Raw genomic sequence first — 17406 nt, forward strand, 5'->3', positions numbered from 1 at the left:
AAGAATAGAATAGAATTGGCCTTTAATGTTCCTTAGTGGGGAAATGAAGGTACAGTATCAAAGCAGCCGCATCAAAAGTAAATGGCCGGATGGAGGTCGGGTTTAAAACACACACACAGACAAAAAACTGCAGTTATACAATTAGCTGAGAGGCTGTCCAGAAAAACAGGATATAACGTTTTTGGCAACTGTAGGATTTTTTTTTTTTTAAGATTAAAACCTGAACCAGCCTGTTTTTCTGGCCACCAAGCCGGATTCTTCCCATGTTTTAACCACCTATCACTCCCTTCTTTGGAAGTGATTTCTCTCTGACAATCAAGTCAATTATCTCAGGTCATAACAGCAACAACTGCCTCTGACTTTCTCTCTCAAAACAACAATCCAGCAGCACCGTCTGAACATGCGTCCATAGATAATGATTAGTTCTGCAGAAATGTCTCAACCTGCACCAGCATGCTCCAAGGCTCAGGAACACTTCCAATAGGGGCCAGGACAGACATTTATTCTGCAATCAAACACCTCACTGACTGTCTGGTTTGGAGTGATTTGCCATTTGAAGGGAGGAGGGGTTGGTGGTCCTATAGGCGGGCTGAGCTCTCCAAAGGACATCACCCACATGCTGTCTGTCTGTCAGCACCAGAGGAGCGCAGCGCACCCATCAGCCAGTGAGTTCTTCTTGTTTTTTTGTTTTCATTGCGTGTTTTGTGATTGGATATCGAAAGTTTGACATCCATGTGCGCATTTTGTTCTCGCTCTCTCTGTTTCTCTTCCAAAGGAGCATGAATGCTGCTAAGCTCCAGACAGATTTGACTTGAGATCAAACACATAAGAAGAAAAGCAAAATGGAGACATTCACCATCCATGACATGCTGATCAATTCAACGGATTTGAACAAGATTTTGTGCAACTTCGGGATTAGGAATATTTCGGATTGTGAGAGGGAGCGGGACCAGTCTCCAGAGCCTAAAGGTAAAATACAAGCTTTATATAGATATATATATATAAAAAAATATTGCTTTAAAAATATTTGACGAATTATATTCAACATAAAATACTTTTTTGAAATGCAACTTGTCTCTAACATTGAATTTTAAAGAGGTGAGAGAGCGCTTGGGGCATTTTTCTTGCGTCATTGCGCATTACGCGCACGGCTCAGGTCCTGCACAAAAGCTAATGTAGTCAGCGCTCGGTGATTCTGCACGGCCAAGTGAGCACAACTACATCTGTGCACATGAAAAAAAAAAAAACTAGGGGACATAAAAAGATTCAGTTAGAAACATTTTTGCGAGTAAAAACCTGAGAGGCATCAGCCCGAAGTGATGCATAGAGATATAAAATGCGCACACGGAGCATGAGCGGGCTGCACAGCACATGAGTCACATTTTTATATAAATATTAGAGTGATGTTTGCTCAAGGGGGGGTGGATGACTTTGACACACACAGGCTGTAACAAAAGCTTATTTAGAAACATGTAGGGTCTATTTGGGTGGGAAATAAAATGACTCCATCATTGGATCTGGATGGCAACAGCTGTTTCTCATACTTTGTTTTTGTATTATTTGTTCTATTCATAAATCTGAATAAGATTACTTTATTCATTTAAAAGAAAAACTATTTGTAAATTATCTATAACCAGAGAAATTGTATCCAAATCAAGTAAAGAAAAAAAAAAAGACTCCACCCCAAACCTAAAAACTGGTTGTGTCACCTTTGATCCCAGTAACACTTGTTACTATAATTACTTATAAAGAAGAGGCTGTGTTTGGATAGGTTTTAACCTATAATGAACTAAATTATCATTTGAAATGTATCTTTCGCATTAATTCTGCTTATAAAAGAAAACATTTTGATGATTTAAAGCAGGCATTCCCAAACTCGGTCCTCAAGGCCCCCTGTCCTGCAGGTTTTAGAGGTTTCCTTGCTCCAGCACAGCTGATTTGAATTGAAAGCTGATTAACAGGCTTTTGGTCTACTGCAATCATTATAACCAGCTGTGCTGAAGCAGAGAAACCTCTAAAACCTGCAGGACAGCGGGCCTTGAGGACCGAGTTTGGGGATGCCTGATTTAAAGGATTTATGTTCAAGAAAAAATGAGAAAAAGAAGAAATCTTTATGAGATGTTGTAATATTTTAATGCACACATGAAGAATTAATATAGTGACATTTTTAAGTCCTTATCTGTCATTTTATTACCATCAAAGGAAACTTCCACGTCCTGTTGTCACCTCTGACCAGGGCACATTTTAGTCTAAGCTCAACATCTTACCAGACAGACTTTTAATACCATGTAGTGGCAATTTTCTATTTCTTTTGTGTTTTTCTTTTTGTAATGTGAATCTTTTCATTGTATTTTCATTGTAAAGTTTTTTTGCGAAGGATGGTAAGTGTGTCTGCTATAGGCAACCATTAATACAGTAATAGATCTAATTAATACAGGAGTGAAAAAAGTACTTTCTGGTGAAATTCTGAATTGATTGATACAAAAATGTCATCCTCCTGTTTTGTAGATACGTTTCTGGGTTTGAACCGCAGCCCACTTAACTTTTCTTTATTCTAAGCCAAACCTTGTAGATCCAACTTGTCTAAAGATGATTAAAGATGTTAACAAGCGTCTCTTTCTCAGACATCAACCAGACTGTCCGGATCATCCTGTACAGCCTCATCTTCCTCCTCAGCGTTGTGGGCAACACCCTCATCATCGCTGTCCTGTTGAGGAACCGGCGCATGAGGACCGTCACCAACCTGTTCCTGCTGTCCCTGGCATTGAGCGACCTTATGGTGTCCCTGGTGTGCATCCCCTTCACCCTAATCCCCAACCTCATGAGGGACTTCATCTTCGGCATCGGCATCTGCAAGCTGGTCATGTACTTCATGGGTATGTAGAGACAAAAGAAGGCAGGGTAGAGCTAGAGGCAGTTTGATGCATTTGTAAAAGTCCCCATCCCCTTCTTCTCTCTGAAAAAACATGTTCATGTAGCACTATCTAATCCTGCCGGATCATTTCCTCTAATGTTTAAATAAAAACGCTTTACACTCATCTATTGGAAGAAGAATATACCAGAAGTCCTGGTCTCTCTGGCATATCTATCCTGACTAACTTGGGGTTTTGTTAGGGAGTCTGTCCTCCTCTACTACCTCACATGCAGGTCAAGTGAATTTTTTCCCCTCATTTTACAGACAAGCACTTTTTTATTATCAGCAGTAGCCTGCTGCAGTTCCCATAAGGTTTTAAAAACTTGTTTACTCTGCTGTTGGGGTGAAGTTGCAGATCTGGGCTTGTTGGCAGTTGTTTTAAAGTCTTCTACATTTATTTCACACAGTGAAATGGCTTAATTCATTCTAATCATTTTTTGGGATTTCTATAAATCCCTCATCAGGCCCTTCAGTTGAAGCGTTCTTCCTTCTGAAGCCCTTTAGACAGTGGCTTGGATCCCGCCGTGGTGTTCACTCTCACTTCAGTTCTCCATACAATTATTATGATAAGAATATATTTATGGTAATTCTGTATACCAGGAATTAAATGAAATAATAAACAAAATCAAACTGAATAATAAGGAGCCAGCTGAATAAATATGCAAAGCTTAAAAGGGACAAAACTTTTCAAATTGTGGACTAATATGGATTTATCGTCACATCGTCTGATGTAAAACACACAGACTCAAAAGACATGACGTACTTCTGTTTTTCGGCTTTATCTGGGACCATGATGCTGGGGCAGCAGTCTCATCCCAGATGCAAGACTTCTTTATCCCCAGACAGCTTCTCCAGCTCCTCTGGGGGAAGTCCAAGGTCTTCCCAGGGCAGCCAAGAGACATCGTCCCTCCAACATGTCCAGGGTTGTCCCCTGAGCTTCCTCATGATGGAACATGCCTGGAACACGTCCTCATAAAGGTGCCAATGGGGCGTCTGAAACAGATGTCCCACCTCAGCTGACTCCTCTACTTTAAGCCTCTCCTGAATGAACAAACTCTTTACCCCATCTCTAAGGGAGTCCCCTGCCACTCTGTTGAGGACAATGATTTCAGCCTCTTTCATGTTTGTAGGTAACGATAGCAACACGGACTGACCGGTTTATCCAGAGCTTTACCTTTAGGTGCAGCTGTAGTTATCTGCTCTTTCCTGACTTCAGAACATGATCCTGAGGTACTTGAACTCCTCCACTTGAAACAGGAACTCCCCTTCAACCTGAACAGGGGAAGACCCCCTCTAACCATTAACACGGAGGAGATTATCATCCTCCTGGCGTATGCTGGAGGACTTGGCATGAGGAAGCAAGGAGAATCATGTCCTCCTAAAAAAGCTGAGGCAGAATGCCCTGGTCCCAAAGCCAGACCCCCGTCCAGCCCCTGGCTGCACCTAGAAATCCTGTCTATAAAGATCATGAACAGGACCAGTTAGAGAGGGAGGCCTCGCCAGAGTCCATCTGGAACTGGTATGATCTAATGCTGCCAGGTGGATCAATCTCCTCTTCTCCTGCATAAAGCATATGTGGTCAAACTCACATGAACCCATTAACACCTTGCAGGATGTCTTTCATGGAAGGGACGAAAACCACACTGCTTCACCAAAGCTGAGGTTCAGTAATCAACCAGACTCTCCTCTCCAGCACCTTGGCATAGTTCATCCCGGTGAGGCTAAGAAGTGTGTTGTTGAACACACCTTCCGGTCCCCCATCTTGTGTAGAAGAAATAACCCCCCCCCCCAGGTTCTCAGGGTGAATCTCATCCACCCTCTAAGATGACAACCGTGAAGTTTTCTGTAATCACCTTGGTGATATTTGCCTGAACAAGAGCAACACAGAGTACCCAGTCTCCATTTCCACCAGGATAGACGTAATGGCCGAGTTAAGGAGATCCGTCCAACAACATCCTCAGTCAATGTCAGCAGCTTCCCAATCTCACTGTAAAGGCTGACCTACACCTAGGTATCTTTGGTATATGATTTTTTTTAATAACAAGGATTTAAAATGAAGGTGGCCCATCCTGTGCAGCTGACTGGTCTTAACGTATTCAGAAATGCTCCCAGGGCTTGCAATGTTTTCTATGAATGCATTCTCATGGTGCTCTATGGCGTTCATTCCAGTAAAGCTCCTAAAAACCAAATTCAAGCAGCCTTGCTTTGAGGCTGTTCATCAGTCCCATGACAGGGTCATGCCCACACCGTTACCACTTCACCTTCTTCCTCCAAGCTGCAAATAGAACATGCAAAATCTTCATTTAAATCATAAAACATTTGCTGAATCAATTCAGCTCTTATTTAGAATCTTGGTTGATCAGGGTCAATGTCTGAGTGATGAGTTATAGTTTGCTGTTGCGTTGGTAATAGCTCATCATAATGAAGTCATCCGAGGTCCTTTTGGAAGGTTAATTTCACTGCATCTCCAAATACTTATTTTGGTTTAATGAGCCTAAGCAGTAATAACTCCACACAGGTCAAAGCTTTATTTAGAGAAGATAAATTTATGTTTCCCGGCTGCACTGATTCTTTTTCTTCTTAATTCAGGTCAAGCTTCATGATCGTTAGGAGAAAAGATGAAAATTATTGAACGGCATGAAGAACCGGCAGCGGGGTAATCATTTCAGGTAGAAAAAGTGGGCCTGCTACGTTTCCAAAAAAAGATCTAATTAGCTGAAGCCATATGTTTGAAGATGCTGTAAAACAGACATAAGTTACCTTCCTAGTCAATAGCAAATGGAAGTTGCTACTCTAATCGTTTCTGACGTGACTGAGCGCTTTGAAGCCGTGATCATAACAGACGCCAGCTCTCTTCTCCATCATCAAGGCGGGATTCAGAGGCGGGATTCGAAACGCTGCATCTGAAAATAACATGATGTGGGGTAAAGAACGTAATCCGAGCGGCCTCAATGAGTCAACAGGGACACGTCAAATATAATCAGTGTAGCCTCTGTGACAGACAAACACCGCAGACGGAACGTTAGCCATCGTTAGGTGCCCCACATTTCAGCCTTCAGGACAACATAAATGCAAACTTTTCAACCAAGCTCAGGCATGTTGGAGGATACTTTGCTGTCCATAAAAGTGTATATTTTTTTTCGCAGAAGGCTCATTGAAACCCTGAACCATAGATTTGAGCAAAAACAGGCTAAAGGGCTATAAATCAGCTTTAGTAAAACATTTGATTGACGTGATTTTGCACTATTTTAAGAACCATACAGTATCTTTTAAATATTCATTTAGCCCTGCTTGAGGGTTTTCAACGACATATCTTCATTGAATTCCAGTCCAGGTTTTGACTAGGGACCTGGAGTTTTTCAAAGGTTTTTCTTCTGATATATTCAGAGATGAACTTTCTGTTATACTCTGGTTCATTGTCCAGCTGTTCACTGCAAAAAACTAAAATCTAATTAAGTCCTTTCTTAAAATAAGTGCACTTTTCTTGAATTGAGAAGGTAAGGGAGACACCTTGCCAACGGAACAAGACAATTTACAATTAATATTATGAAAAAAAGTGCACTGTCTTATTTTTAGGTGCATATTATCTAATTATCTTATTTTAAGAGTAATGCATCTAATTCCATTGGCAAATCATCTTATTTACCTGCTGAAATTAAGGGTAAATAGACTTAATTTGAAGAATTTTTACTTATTTCTAGATCGTTTTTGCAGTGTTTGAGGTCAAAAGCTGATTTTTTGGTACATTCCTGAAGCAGCAATACCACCCTCCGTGTTTGCTTTGCTAGTTTTACACCAGATCTAACAGGATGTTCACATTTCAAAAAGTTTTACTGTAGTTTTACCATTTAACAGAATATTTTCTCAGGGTATTGGATTTATTTCTAAATTATAAAAATGAATCGTAATCTAAAGAAGAGACCTGCAGGACCTTAAATTTGGACTTTTCCCTTTAGTATATAGGGGCTCTTAAGGTTCAATATAATCAGGATTTACCAGCGGATGCAGGTTTTTCTTTTCATTTTCAAAGTCAAGGCTGCACACTTCTGATCTAACAGATAAAATCTCTGATCCTTTCTTGAAGCGAACTCTGAATTCTACATCAGTGTTTAAGCAAATTGTCTTGGCAACATTTTAAATTGGTCCAGGCAGCAAATCAGTAGCACTCTCCTCTGTAAGACATTGATTCATAGTTATACTTCAATAAGTGATCTTAAAACGTAAAACTATTCTTGAATAAGGGCTGTCACTCTTCATTTGAACAGGTAAATAAGGTGACCTACCAATGGAATGACTATTTCTGCTCTCAAAATATTTTAATTAGATATTAAGCACTTGAAATAAGATAATAGAGATGTTTTTCTTCTTTTAAACTTCAATTATTTTATTCCATCTGCAGCTTGAAACAAGGGAAAAACACTTTCTTCAAGAAAATTTGACCTACATTTAAATCTTAAAATAAATTTTTTTTTCTTGAATTGAGGAGAAAAATGGGACAACTTGCCAATGGAACAATAGAATTTACATTTAAAGTAAGAAAAATCAACTGCAATGTCTTATTTCAAGTGCATATTATCTAACTATCTTGTTTTAAGAGTAAAAATACAAATTCCATTGACATATTACCTTATTTATCAGCTCTTATTAAGGGTGAATACGCTTAATTTAAGACATTCTTACTTCTTTTTAGATCATTTTTGCAGTGCACTTATATTCAAATGTATACTGTGTGTGGGTTTTCAGTAGAAAGACTATAACAGGGGGCCAGGACCACTTCTAAAGGGGCACTGGCCCCTGTTGGCCCTTGTTAGCCCCTGTCTAGAACCATCCATGGATGACAATGATTATTTACATAGAGCTCAATTGTTTGGTACATCTCATGTATTAACTCTTATGTAATTTATGTTTTTACTGAGGTTATCTGCTATGAAATTATTTTGATGGCCTAAAGCATTTCATTGTGGGAATAAAAAGCAAGCAGAGATTTGCTTTCTCACAGTCCTGCAGCTGGTATGTAACTATCTTGGTCAAAACCAAAGAGAAATGACTCACTTTGATAAGAGCTCTGCTATAAACATGTGGTGTAAGGATTTAGTTGGGTTTAGAAATGCAATCAAGACATATATAAATCCGCTAGCACTGATTTTATGTGTTCCAGCTCAAATCGCTTAGATTGCTTTTGTTGCTTCACGCTCTTACATTGTTCCGTGTTAAGTCCTGATAGATACGCTTTCTGGTTGCATACCACATAGGAACTCATTCATTGGAAAATGCAGGTTGTTTGTCTTGGACCGTTCCTTTTCGTTTTGGCAGTCCGCATTAGATCCACTCGACTCCATTAGCTGGAAAGAGATGCCATTCCCCAGTCAGATTCTACCTTATTTTTCTTTTCAGTGCTACACATTGTCTGACAGGTGCAGACACAGCTGAGGCATATTTGCTGTTATGATAAAGCTTCCAGGTCTGCTGGGAGAGTGCCGGCGGTGTATGTGCAGCAGATTACCATCTACTCTCCTCTATGCGTTAGTCATTCCAATAAGTCTGGCAACTCTGCTGTGTCTGAAAAATATTTGATTATCTGTGTATTGTTTGAAAGCTAAATTAAACACATGCAGATAGTGACAGAGAGCCCTTCCAAACCAGTAACTGCACAGCCACAACACTTTTACCGAATAATTAACTTATTTACTATAATCTCTATGACTTAGTTGGAACACTGGAAAAAATTTAAATCTAGATAAGTCATTTTTTCATAAAATAAGTGCATTTATTCTTGGATTGAGGAGGAAAAAGGGACATTTTGCCAATGAAACAAGACAACTTCCACTTAAAATCAGAAAACACAATTGTATTGTCTTATGTCAAGTGCAAATTATCTAATTATCTTATTTTAAGAGTAAAAATACTCATTCCATTGGCAAACTTTCTAATTTACCCACTAAAATTAAGGGAAAATACACTTAATTTAGGAAATGTTAACTTATTTCTAGATCATTTTTCCAGTGAATACAGCAAAAATTGACTAATGAGGGAGATTTTTATTTTTTTTTTTTCACTTAAAATGTGTTGGGACCCCTAGCAATGCTCTGTGTCTATCAGCTATGCTAAGCGATCTGCATCATGTTTGCATGTTAAATAAGTTCAGCTAATACCCAGGGGGGGATTTTGTGCTATATACATATAAATACATGCAAACAATAATTGTTTCATAGCTACAAACTGGATTTAGTTTGGTTAAATCGTTAAATCCAGCAGGTCCAGCTGAAATAAGAAGGATCACGCTTCATCACTTCAATCTTTGAGGATAAACGGTTAAAATCAGCAGTGTTGTGTAGACAGATGTTTATTTTATGTCTGTCATGTCAGATCAACCAAATGCTTTTTCTAAACCAACCTGGTATAACTTTGGGATGGCGTGTTTATGCTGTTAGCATTGTTAGCTTTCTTCTTCATATTTTGTCTTCTTGTCTGAGTTTTTTCTACATTAATGGACACTTTGCAGGCTTTTTTTGTTTGTTTTCACTGATGCATATCTTCTTGCTCGGTTAGGTATTTTCTAAAGCTGTGGATTTATTTGCAGGTATTAAAGTAGGGATGTTTAGTTACGATACAGTTTTTTTTTGTAGTAGGAAAAAAAATGGAAACCCACATAGAATGTGCTGCAAAAACTGTCTTAAAATGTCTTATAATAAGTGTATTAACCCTTAATTTGAGTAGGTAAATAATATTATCTGCGTATGGAATAAAATAAGATGATTTAATATTATGTACTTGAAATAAGAGACTGCAGTTATTTTTTCCTTCTTTTAAATGTAAATAGTCTTATTTTATTCGAAAAGTGTCTCACTTTTGCATTTATTTTAGAAAGATTGACTTCGATAGATTTACATTTTTTACTGTGTGTTCATCTAGTTTCACAGTTAGGCACCATATTGTGTTTGTCAAAGAAAGGCTATAATATATATATATATATATATATATATATATATATATATATATATATATATATATATATATATATATATATATATATATATATATATATATATATATATATAGCTTTATATTTAAAAAAAATAGCAAAATAGCAAAATCGAAGCAAAATACTTTGAAGTTTGGATTTGTAACGGGAACAATTATGGAAAATCTCCACGGCGTTTGAAAATCTTCCAGGGCCCTGCGTGGCAGTTTCAATCTATTTTGATTCTTGGTTTTGACGTTTCCTACAGAGACAGACTAAACAGAGATGATTCAGTGCATTCAGGGATGTGAACCTCTTCCTTGACTTTAATTTGCCCATGATTCTGATAAATGACCTGGATTACGTCTTGCCGTACCTTGCAGAAAACCTCTGTGGGGATCTTTCTAACAAGGTGGAGTCATTACAGATGATGCATTGAATACAGATATTTCATTTTCATCCAATTACAGAAACACACGGAAATGTGATTTTAATTTCCCTCCTCACTTCCTGTCGCTCTATTTAGCTGTACATGGAGATTAGAGGGATGTCTTTGGGGATTGCTAAATAATTTGTCCATGTTTTTATCTACCCATGTGTCACTCTTGCAGGTTGTGCCCAGCTGTAATTTGAAGTGTATTTATAGATTGTCTTGTTATTGTTAAGGATGGTGTTCACACTGATCACACCCAGGATGGTCTGCTCTGTTGTTGCTCAGCTCAGCAGTTAAATCGGACTAAACATCCATCTAGATTTAACAGTTTAACATGTGGAGAGAGAATCTATGAAATAAACAAAGAATAAACTAAATAAAATAAGATTAATACCACTATTTTTGTCTTTTTAATGGATGGTTAAGGTACAGAACTGTAGACTGTTACCCTAGCACTGATTAAATGTTAGCTTGTATCAAAAATATCTCCCATTTTTTATGAGATCAACTCAAAGATTTACAACTTTTTCCACATACACAATATAACCATTTCCTTCAAATATTGTTCACAAACCAGCCTAAATCTGTGATAGTGATCAATTCTCCTTTGCTGAGATAATCCATCCCACCTCACAGGTGTTCCATATCAAGATGCTGATTAGAGACCATGATTAGTGCACAGGTGTGCCTTAGACTGCCCACAATAAAAGGCCCCTCTGAAAGGTGCAGTTTTATCACACAGCACAATGCCACAAGATATGAGGGAGCAATTGGCATGCTAACGGCAGGAATGTCAACCAGAGCTGTTGCTCGTTTATTGAATGTTTATTTTTCTACCGTAAGCCATCTCCAAAGGGGTTTCTGAGAATCTGGAAGTAGATCCAACCAGCCTCATAACCGCGTGTAACCACAGCAGCCCAGGTCCTCCACTTCCAGCACGTTCACCTCCAAGATCGTGTGAGACCAGCCACTCAGACGGCTGCTGAAACAATTGGCCTATATAACCAAAGAATTTCTGCTCACACTGTCAGAAACCGTCTCAGAGAAGCTAATCTGCATGCATGGACGAATCCTGGTTTACAATGTTCAGGGTGGATGGCAGACAGCATGTGTGGCGTCGTGTTTGTGAGCGGTTTTCTAATGTCAATGTTATGGATCAAACAGCACATAGTGAAGGTGGGGTTATGGTATGTGCAGGCATCTGTTATGGACCAAGAACACAGGTGCATTTTATTGGTGGAATCGGAATGCACAGAGATACCGTGACAAGATCCTGAGGTCCATTTTTATGCCACACATCCAAGAAAATCCCCTCATGTTGCAGCAGCATAATGCACAGCTCCATGTTGCAAGGATCTGTACACAATTCTTGGAAGCTGAAAACATCCCAGTTCTTGCATTGCCAGCATACTAACTGGACATGTCACCCATTGAGCATGTTTGGGATGCTCTGGATCGGCGAATATGACAGCGTGCACCAGTTCCTGCCAATATGCAGCAACTTCACACAGCCATTGAAGAGGAGTGGAACAACATTACACAGGCCACAACAGAGGATGTGTTGCTCTGCGTGAGGAAAATGGTGGTCACAACAGATACTGACTGGTTTTCAGAGTGGCCTTTTATTGTGGGCAGTCTAAGGCACACCTGTGCACTAATCATGGTGTCTAATCAGCATCTTGATACGGAACACCTGTGAGATGGGATGGATTATCTCAGCAAAGGAGAATAGCTCACCATAACTGATTAAGGCTGGTTTGTCAGCAATATTTGAGGGAAATGGTTATATTGTGTATGGGGAAAAAGTTTTACATTTTTGAGTTCATCTCATAAAAAATTGGAGCAAAACCAAAAGTTTTATATTTTTTAAGTTACATTAAGTTACTTATGAAACAAAAAGAAAAAGTAGTAGGAAGAATTTACCAAATAAGTATATTTACAAGCAAAACTTTCTGGTCAGCAATAAACTAGAACATGTTAAAGTTAATTCTCACCTCAAAAAGATCATCTCTAAACTTATGAGTATCAAATCAACACATGTAAGGAAAATAAACTAATTTAATAATTGAGCGAATTTTGCCCATTTATACCTTAGCAATTTGTTTGTGTAATCCTGACTGTTTTTTTTGAAGACTAAATGTGAAATTGCCTGAAGCATTTAAAAAGAAAACTAGCAACTTATTTGTTTAGAAAACATCAAGGGAACTCAAATTCTGGTTTAGCCATTCTAGTGGAGGCTGTAAGCAGATTGCAAAATGCTAAAACAAGTCTTTAAATACCACTGGACTTACAGGAAATGCTTCTTATTTTTCATATGAAGGCCTGTATAACCAGAAAGGGATTGTAAAAGTTGAGCATTTATTGAAACCTTTGTTTTCTGAAAAACAAAAACACTGTAAGTTCTACAATAATGTCAGATGTAATAACAGATAAGTCTAAAACCTCAGGGTCATTAGGTTTTAGGCTCATCTGTTATTACATCTCACTTTTTTTCTCCAGAAGTTACAGTCCCTGACTCAAGAACTTGGAAAATGTTTGGTAGAAACCAAATTTAGGCAGAAGTCTTAACTTCTTTTCAGCTAGGAAACACATTTTTGTTTCCTAACTTGATCTTTTGTTTTTTGAAAAAAAAAAAAGATTCATTTTTATGCGAATACTCAATTTACTTTTGACTGATTAAGTGACTTTTTCTCTGTTTTCTTTCACGACAATATGTTCTAAAGACAGATTCAAATGGTGGTGAACACTATAACTTAGGACTTTTAAGATCATAAAGCACCTGTTTATGTATAAATCATTTAAGATGTAGAGCTTCATTTTATATTACATATAAATTATCATTGCATTGCAGCTGTAGATGACATTTGGACGCAATAACAACATTTATTTCCTATATTCTAACTATATATTTGGCTTATTAGATGGACTTTTGCTGCTTTAAAACCCCACTCATTTATAGAAATAGGCAACAGATATGTTTTAAATTACTGAGTGGTTAGTAAGGTGTGAAGACACAAAATTAAAAAGGAGTGTGTCAAATGTAAGTTATTCCCTACCGGATTCAATAATTATATTGCAATCTGCAGCTTTCCAGAAATTCTGTGGCTTATAACAAAAATTATTGCACCTAAAGGAAAATTAATCCATTACTATTTCAATCTAATCAAACAAATGAATATAAACTTTTCAAAAGCCGCTTCAACATTTGTGATTTAATTGGTTTTGATGCTTGGTTAAATTCAAATTGGTTTCTCATCTGTCGTTCAAGATTCAAATATTTTGAAATTGTTATTCGTTTTTACAAAGACATAAGACATAATTATAAGTACTAATTTGGATGCATTAGTATCCTTAATACTAGAAATCACTTTGTTTTTCAAATTCTATAACATTTAGGGTTGTTATCTTTTAGGCGTTTGATCTAGATCACTAGTAACTGAAAGAGTGCATTGCTTTATAGCCCTAAAGGGTTTTCTCCTTTCTTCTCTGCAGGCGTCTCAGTGAGTGTTTCCACCTTCAACCTGGTGGCCATCTCCCTGGAGCGCTACAGTGCCATTTGCAACCCGCTCACATCCAGGGCGTGGCAGACGAAATCCCATGCCATCAAGGTCATCACTGCCACCTGGGTGGTGTCCTTTATCCTGATGTTACCCTACCCCATCTCCAGCACCCTGAAGCCCTTCACCCGCCTCAACAACAGCACCGGACACATGTGCAGACTGGTTTGGCCCAATGAAATCATCCAGCAGTCCTGGTGAGATTAAAAAAATAAAATAATAATGGGGAGCTTTATATTTAAAATGCTCTGAGACGTGGTGGCAGGAAGCAGCTAGTCTAAGATGGTGTTTTCCATTGATTTTTTTTTTTCATTCTAGTGAACAAACTGTGAGAAATACACCGGGGAAAATCCAGGAACACAAAAATAACTTTAAATAGAGAGAAAAACACAATCTAAAATACTGCAGATCTGCTTGGTTTATTCGATTAACAACAACACCATAAAAATATAGACGAGCGGATTTTAATGGAAGCATACAGGCAGTTGCCCAGGGTGGTATTAGAAGGGGGTGCACCAATTCTATCTTTTTAAAACTAAATAATTATTTATCAATCCTTTCTACCATTAAAGAGTTTTGTATTGTTGGTATGCTTATGTCAAATAGGCACTCCAGTTTGATGCTAAGAATAGAGTGATCAGTTTTAGCTTTCCTTCAGTCAAACTGAGCTCAAATTAGGAAGTTTGACTAAATGAAGTCTTTCTAAACGGCACTGTAGTGGTGGGTGAGGGCAGCAGAAGGAGAGCCGTACCAAGGGAAACATTCATTAGATTTAAATACCAAGTAGTGAAGCGTTGGCCTCATTAATTGCAGGTCTTCTGTGCGGTGGTTAATGCTTGTTACATTTGGTGGTTATAGGTATGTATCCCTGCTGCTGATTCTCTTCCTGATTCCTGGTATCGTCATGATGACGGCCTACGGACTGATCTCTTTGGAGCTCTACAGGGGAATCAAGTTCGAGCTCTCCAACAGGAGAGCTAGCCGGGGTATGAAAACTAAACCTCACTGCAACAATCATTTAGATACTAGTTGCTTTTATTCAAGAGAAAGACCAATGAAACACAGATACACTGCAGAGATTGCATTGTTTTATTTAGCAATATGCTTCTAACGCATTGCAGCATGTTGATTTTCATTAATTATGCTGCAATCAATGTAGATTAACTAAATAAATAGTTTGTAAAAAAAATCATATATTGGGATTTCTGGATTCATTTTCTAGATTATGTCTCTCACAGTAGATTTCTGACCCCTGCATGATTTCTAAGTGGGAGAACTTGGAAAATAGCAGGGTGTTCTTTCCTCACTGTAATAGCAATTGTAATATGATTTAATGACTTAAATTAATATTATTCTGATTATCAGTAAATAAACAAAAATAATACTGTATTATCAGGAAGATCTTATGTAAATCTAGATAATTTTATTTATGTATTTATTTTTTAACAGTGTCCTGACTGGCGATGTTGCCAAAAAGAGCCCAACAGATTTTACTTTCACATGTGGAGCAGTACGGCCATCGCTATAGTGTTCCGCTTGTTTTATGCATATAAATAGGTTAATTTTAATTATGCAGGTAGTTTTGCAGATTATATGGACACTGCAATGTAGGTAGAACAGGAAAAGAAAAACAGAAAAAAGGAGAAAAGATGAATGAAAGAGGAGATAAAAGGGACACAACGATAAGAGATGTAAAAGGAACAGCACAACCAACGAATATAGTATAAGAGATACAATAAAGTAGCACCTTGATACTATCGCTACAGTATAAGTAGTATTATTTAATCTGACATGTATACTGTGGTAGCTGAAGATAAGAATATGGGCTTTCTGTATGGAAGTGAATCTCTACGTACTTGGAACCAAGCATCTGTAGTTGTTTGTGAAAGTGCAAAAATGTAAATAAATTTAGTAAATTTAGACCCAACAATTGCATAGCTATAGATTAAACCATTGACATTACTGTTTAATTTCTTTTTTCATTTTTGGATGTTTATGAAGAAAATCATTGCTAAATGTGATGAATGCACTCTGAAAATGACCATTTCTCCATATTCTCCTCTATACCAGAACGACAATCCAGCACCGGCAGCATCAAACCAGGAGAGAGCGACGGCTGCTACGTACAGCCGTCTAAAAAGAAGAGTTTAACGCCGAATACGGGCAGCTCTGCTGAGGCGAGCGGCAAGCCGGTGGTGGGGCGGGTGTGCGGCAGCAGCAGCTCTACATCCAACCTGATGGCCAAAAAGCGAGTGATCCGCATGCTCCTGGTCATCGTCTTTCTCTTCTTCCTCTGCTGGACTCCCATCTTTGTGGTCAACGCGTGGCAGGCGTTCGACCGGCGCTCGGCCCACCGCCTGACAGGGGCTCCCATCTCGTTTATCCACCTGCTGTCCTACACCTCGGCCTGTGTCAACCCTATCATCTACTGCTTCATGAACAAGCGCTTCCGCCTGAGCATGCTTGCCACCTTCACCTGCTGTCGTTGCCTCAAGAGGAGGATCTTGAGGAGCAGTATGTCCGGACGGTCCGGCGGGAGCAGGGTGTCTAAAGGAGAGATGGGAAGAACCAGAGTAGAGGGAAAACCTAACGGTCATACTCCTCCAAGTGGAGCCAGCACGCGTTTTACCTACACGGGGATCCGTCCATCAGCCTGGAGTGAGCTGACATGACCTGGACCGCTTTGTACATAGCTAGAAAAACGACCCTGAGTGTAAAGACATGATGTAAGCGTGCTGTGTGTCGTGCTTTGCAGGACTTTCTTTTATTTTTTCGCTTGGTGTGACTTGACATGAGTAGATATGTACATGACTGCTGGAATGCATTGCTCTCACAGCAAATGAACAAAGCCAGATGTTTCCCTGAAACCTTTAAAGTCCAGAATAATGATGATGCTCATTCAGCTTCAGGGAACACACATGTGACATGTGCTCTGATGCAGTCCATGTCCTACTTCTACATATAGGTACATCCATATTTTTGTAGGCATCTTATGCAAAGCTGGAGTCATCACCAGGCTGTTTTAAATTACACATGTGGTCATGAGGGGAGTGGTTAGGGCATGGAGCTAGGAATCCTGAGGTTCTGAGTTCAAGCCCCACTCCCACAGACTGCCACTCTGAACAAAAATGCTTAAAATCCACACTGCTCCCCGGGCGCCGCACAATGGCAGCCCACTGCTCCGCAAAGGGATGGGTTAAATAGAGCTGATTTCATTGCTCCTTACTTGTGACAGTGTAATGATGATAAAAAGCTGGAAAAAAAGGGGAAGATAGAAATATTCTGTAAAAATCACTTTAAAGTTAAGTCCAAAAGCAAAAAAAAAAAATATGTTGATGACACTTTCCTTCATTAAAAAAAGACAAATTATATTCAAAACAGACGCTGTTAAAGCATTTTACTTTATATCTGAGTGCTAGAGAATTAAGATTCTTTCTGCATGGAGTTTGCATGTTCTCCCTGAGCAAGCGTGGGTTCTCACCGGGTACTCCGGCTTCCTCCCACAGTCCAAAAACATGACTGTGAGGTTAATTGACTTGTC

General features: G+C 38.7%; 1 protein-coding gene across 1 annotated transcript; it reads left to right on the forward strand.

The window, feature by feature from the left end:
* Positions 1–364: 364 nt before the first annotated feature.
* cckar (cholecystokinin A receptor) lies at positions 365–16981 on the forward strand. The gene is made up of 6 exons (XM_038270290.1): positions 365–665; positions 776–969; positions 2625–2876; positions 13801–14062; positions 14724–14851; positions 15936–16981. The coding sequence occupies exons 2-6, from the start codon at positions 843–845 to the stop codon at positions 16535–16537; spliced, it is 1371 nt and encodes a 456-aa protein (XP_038126218.1). The 5' UTR covers positions 365–665; positions 776–842; the 3' UTR covers positions 16538–16981.
* Positions 16982–17406: the final 425 nt, after the last annotated feature.

This window comes from Cyprinodon tularosa, unplaced genomic scaffold (genome assembly GCF_016077235.1).
Source record: "Cyprinodon tularosa strain WSP-4 unplaced genomic scaffold, ASM1607723v1 ctg76, whole genome shotgun sequence".
Classification (NCBI taxonomy): Eukaryota; Metazoa; Chordata; class Actinopteri; order Cyprinodontiformes; family Cyprinodontidae; genus Cyprinodon; species Cyprinodon tularosa.

Bases quoted from the DNA above. Each gene is read 5' to 3' on its own strand.
- cckar (XM_038270290.1), top strand. From the start codon at position 843: ATGGAGACATTCACCATCCATGACATGCTGATCAATTCAACGGATTTG. The intron at 14,063-14,723 runs GTGAGATTAAAA...TGGTGGTTATAG, and splicing joins GAAATCATCCAGCAGTCCTG to GTATGTATCCCTGCTGCTGA. The intron at 14,852-15,935 runs GTATGAAAACTA...CCTCTATACCAG, and splicing joins CAACAGGAGAGCTAGCCGGG to AACGACAATCCAGCACCGGC.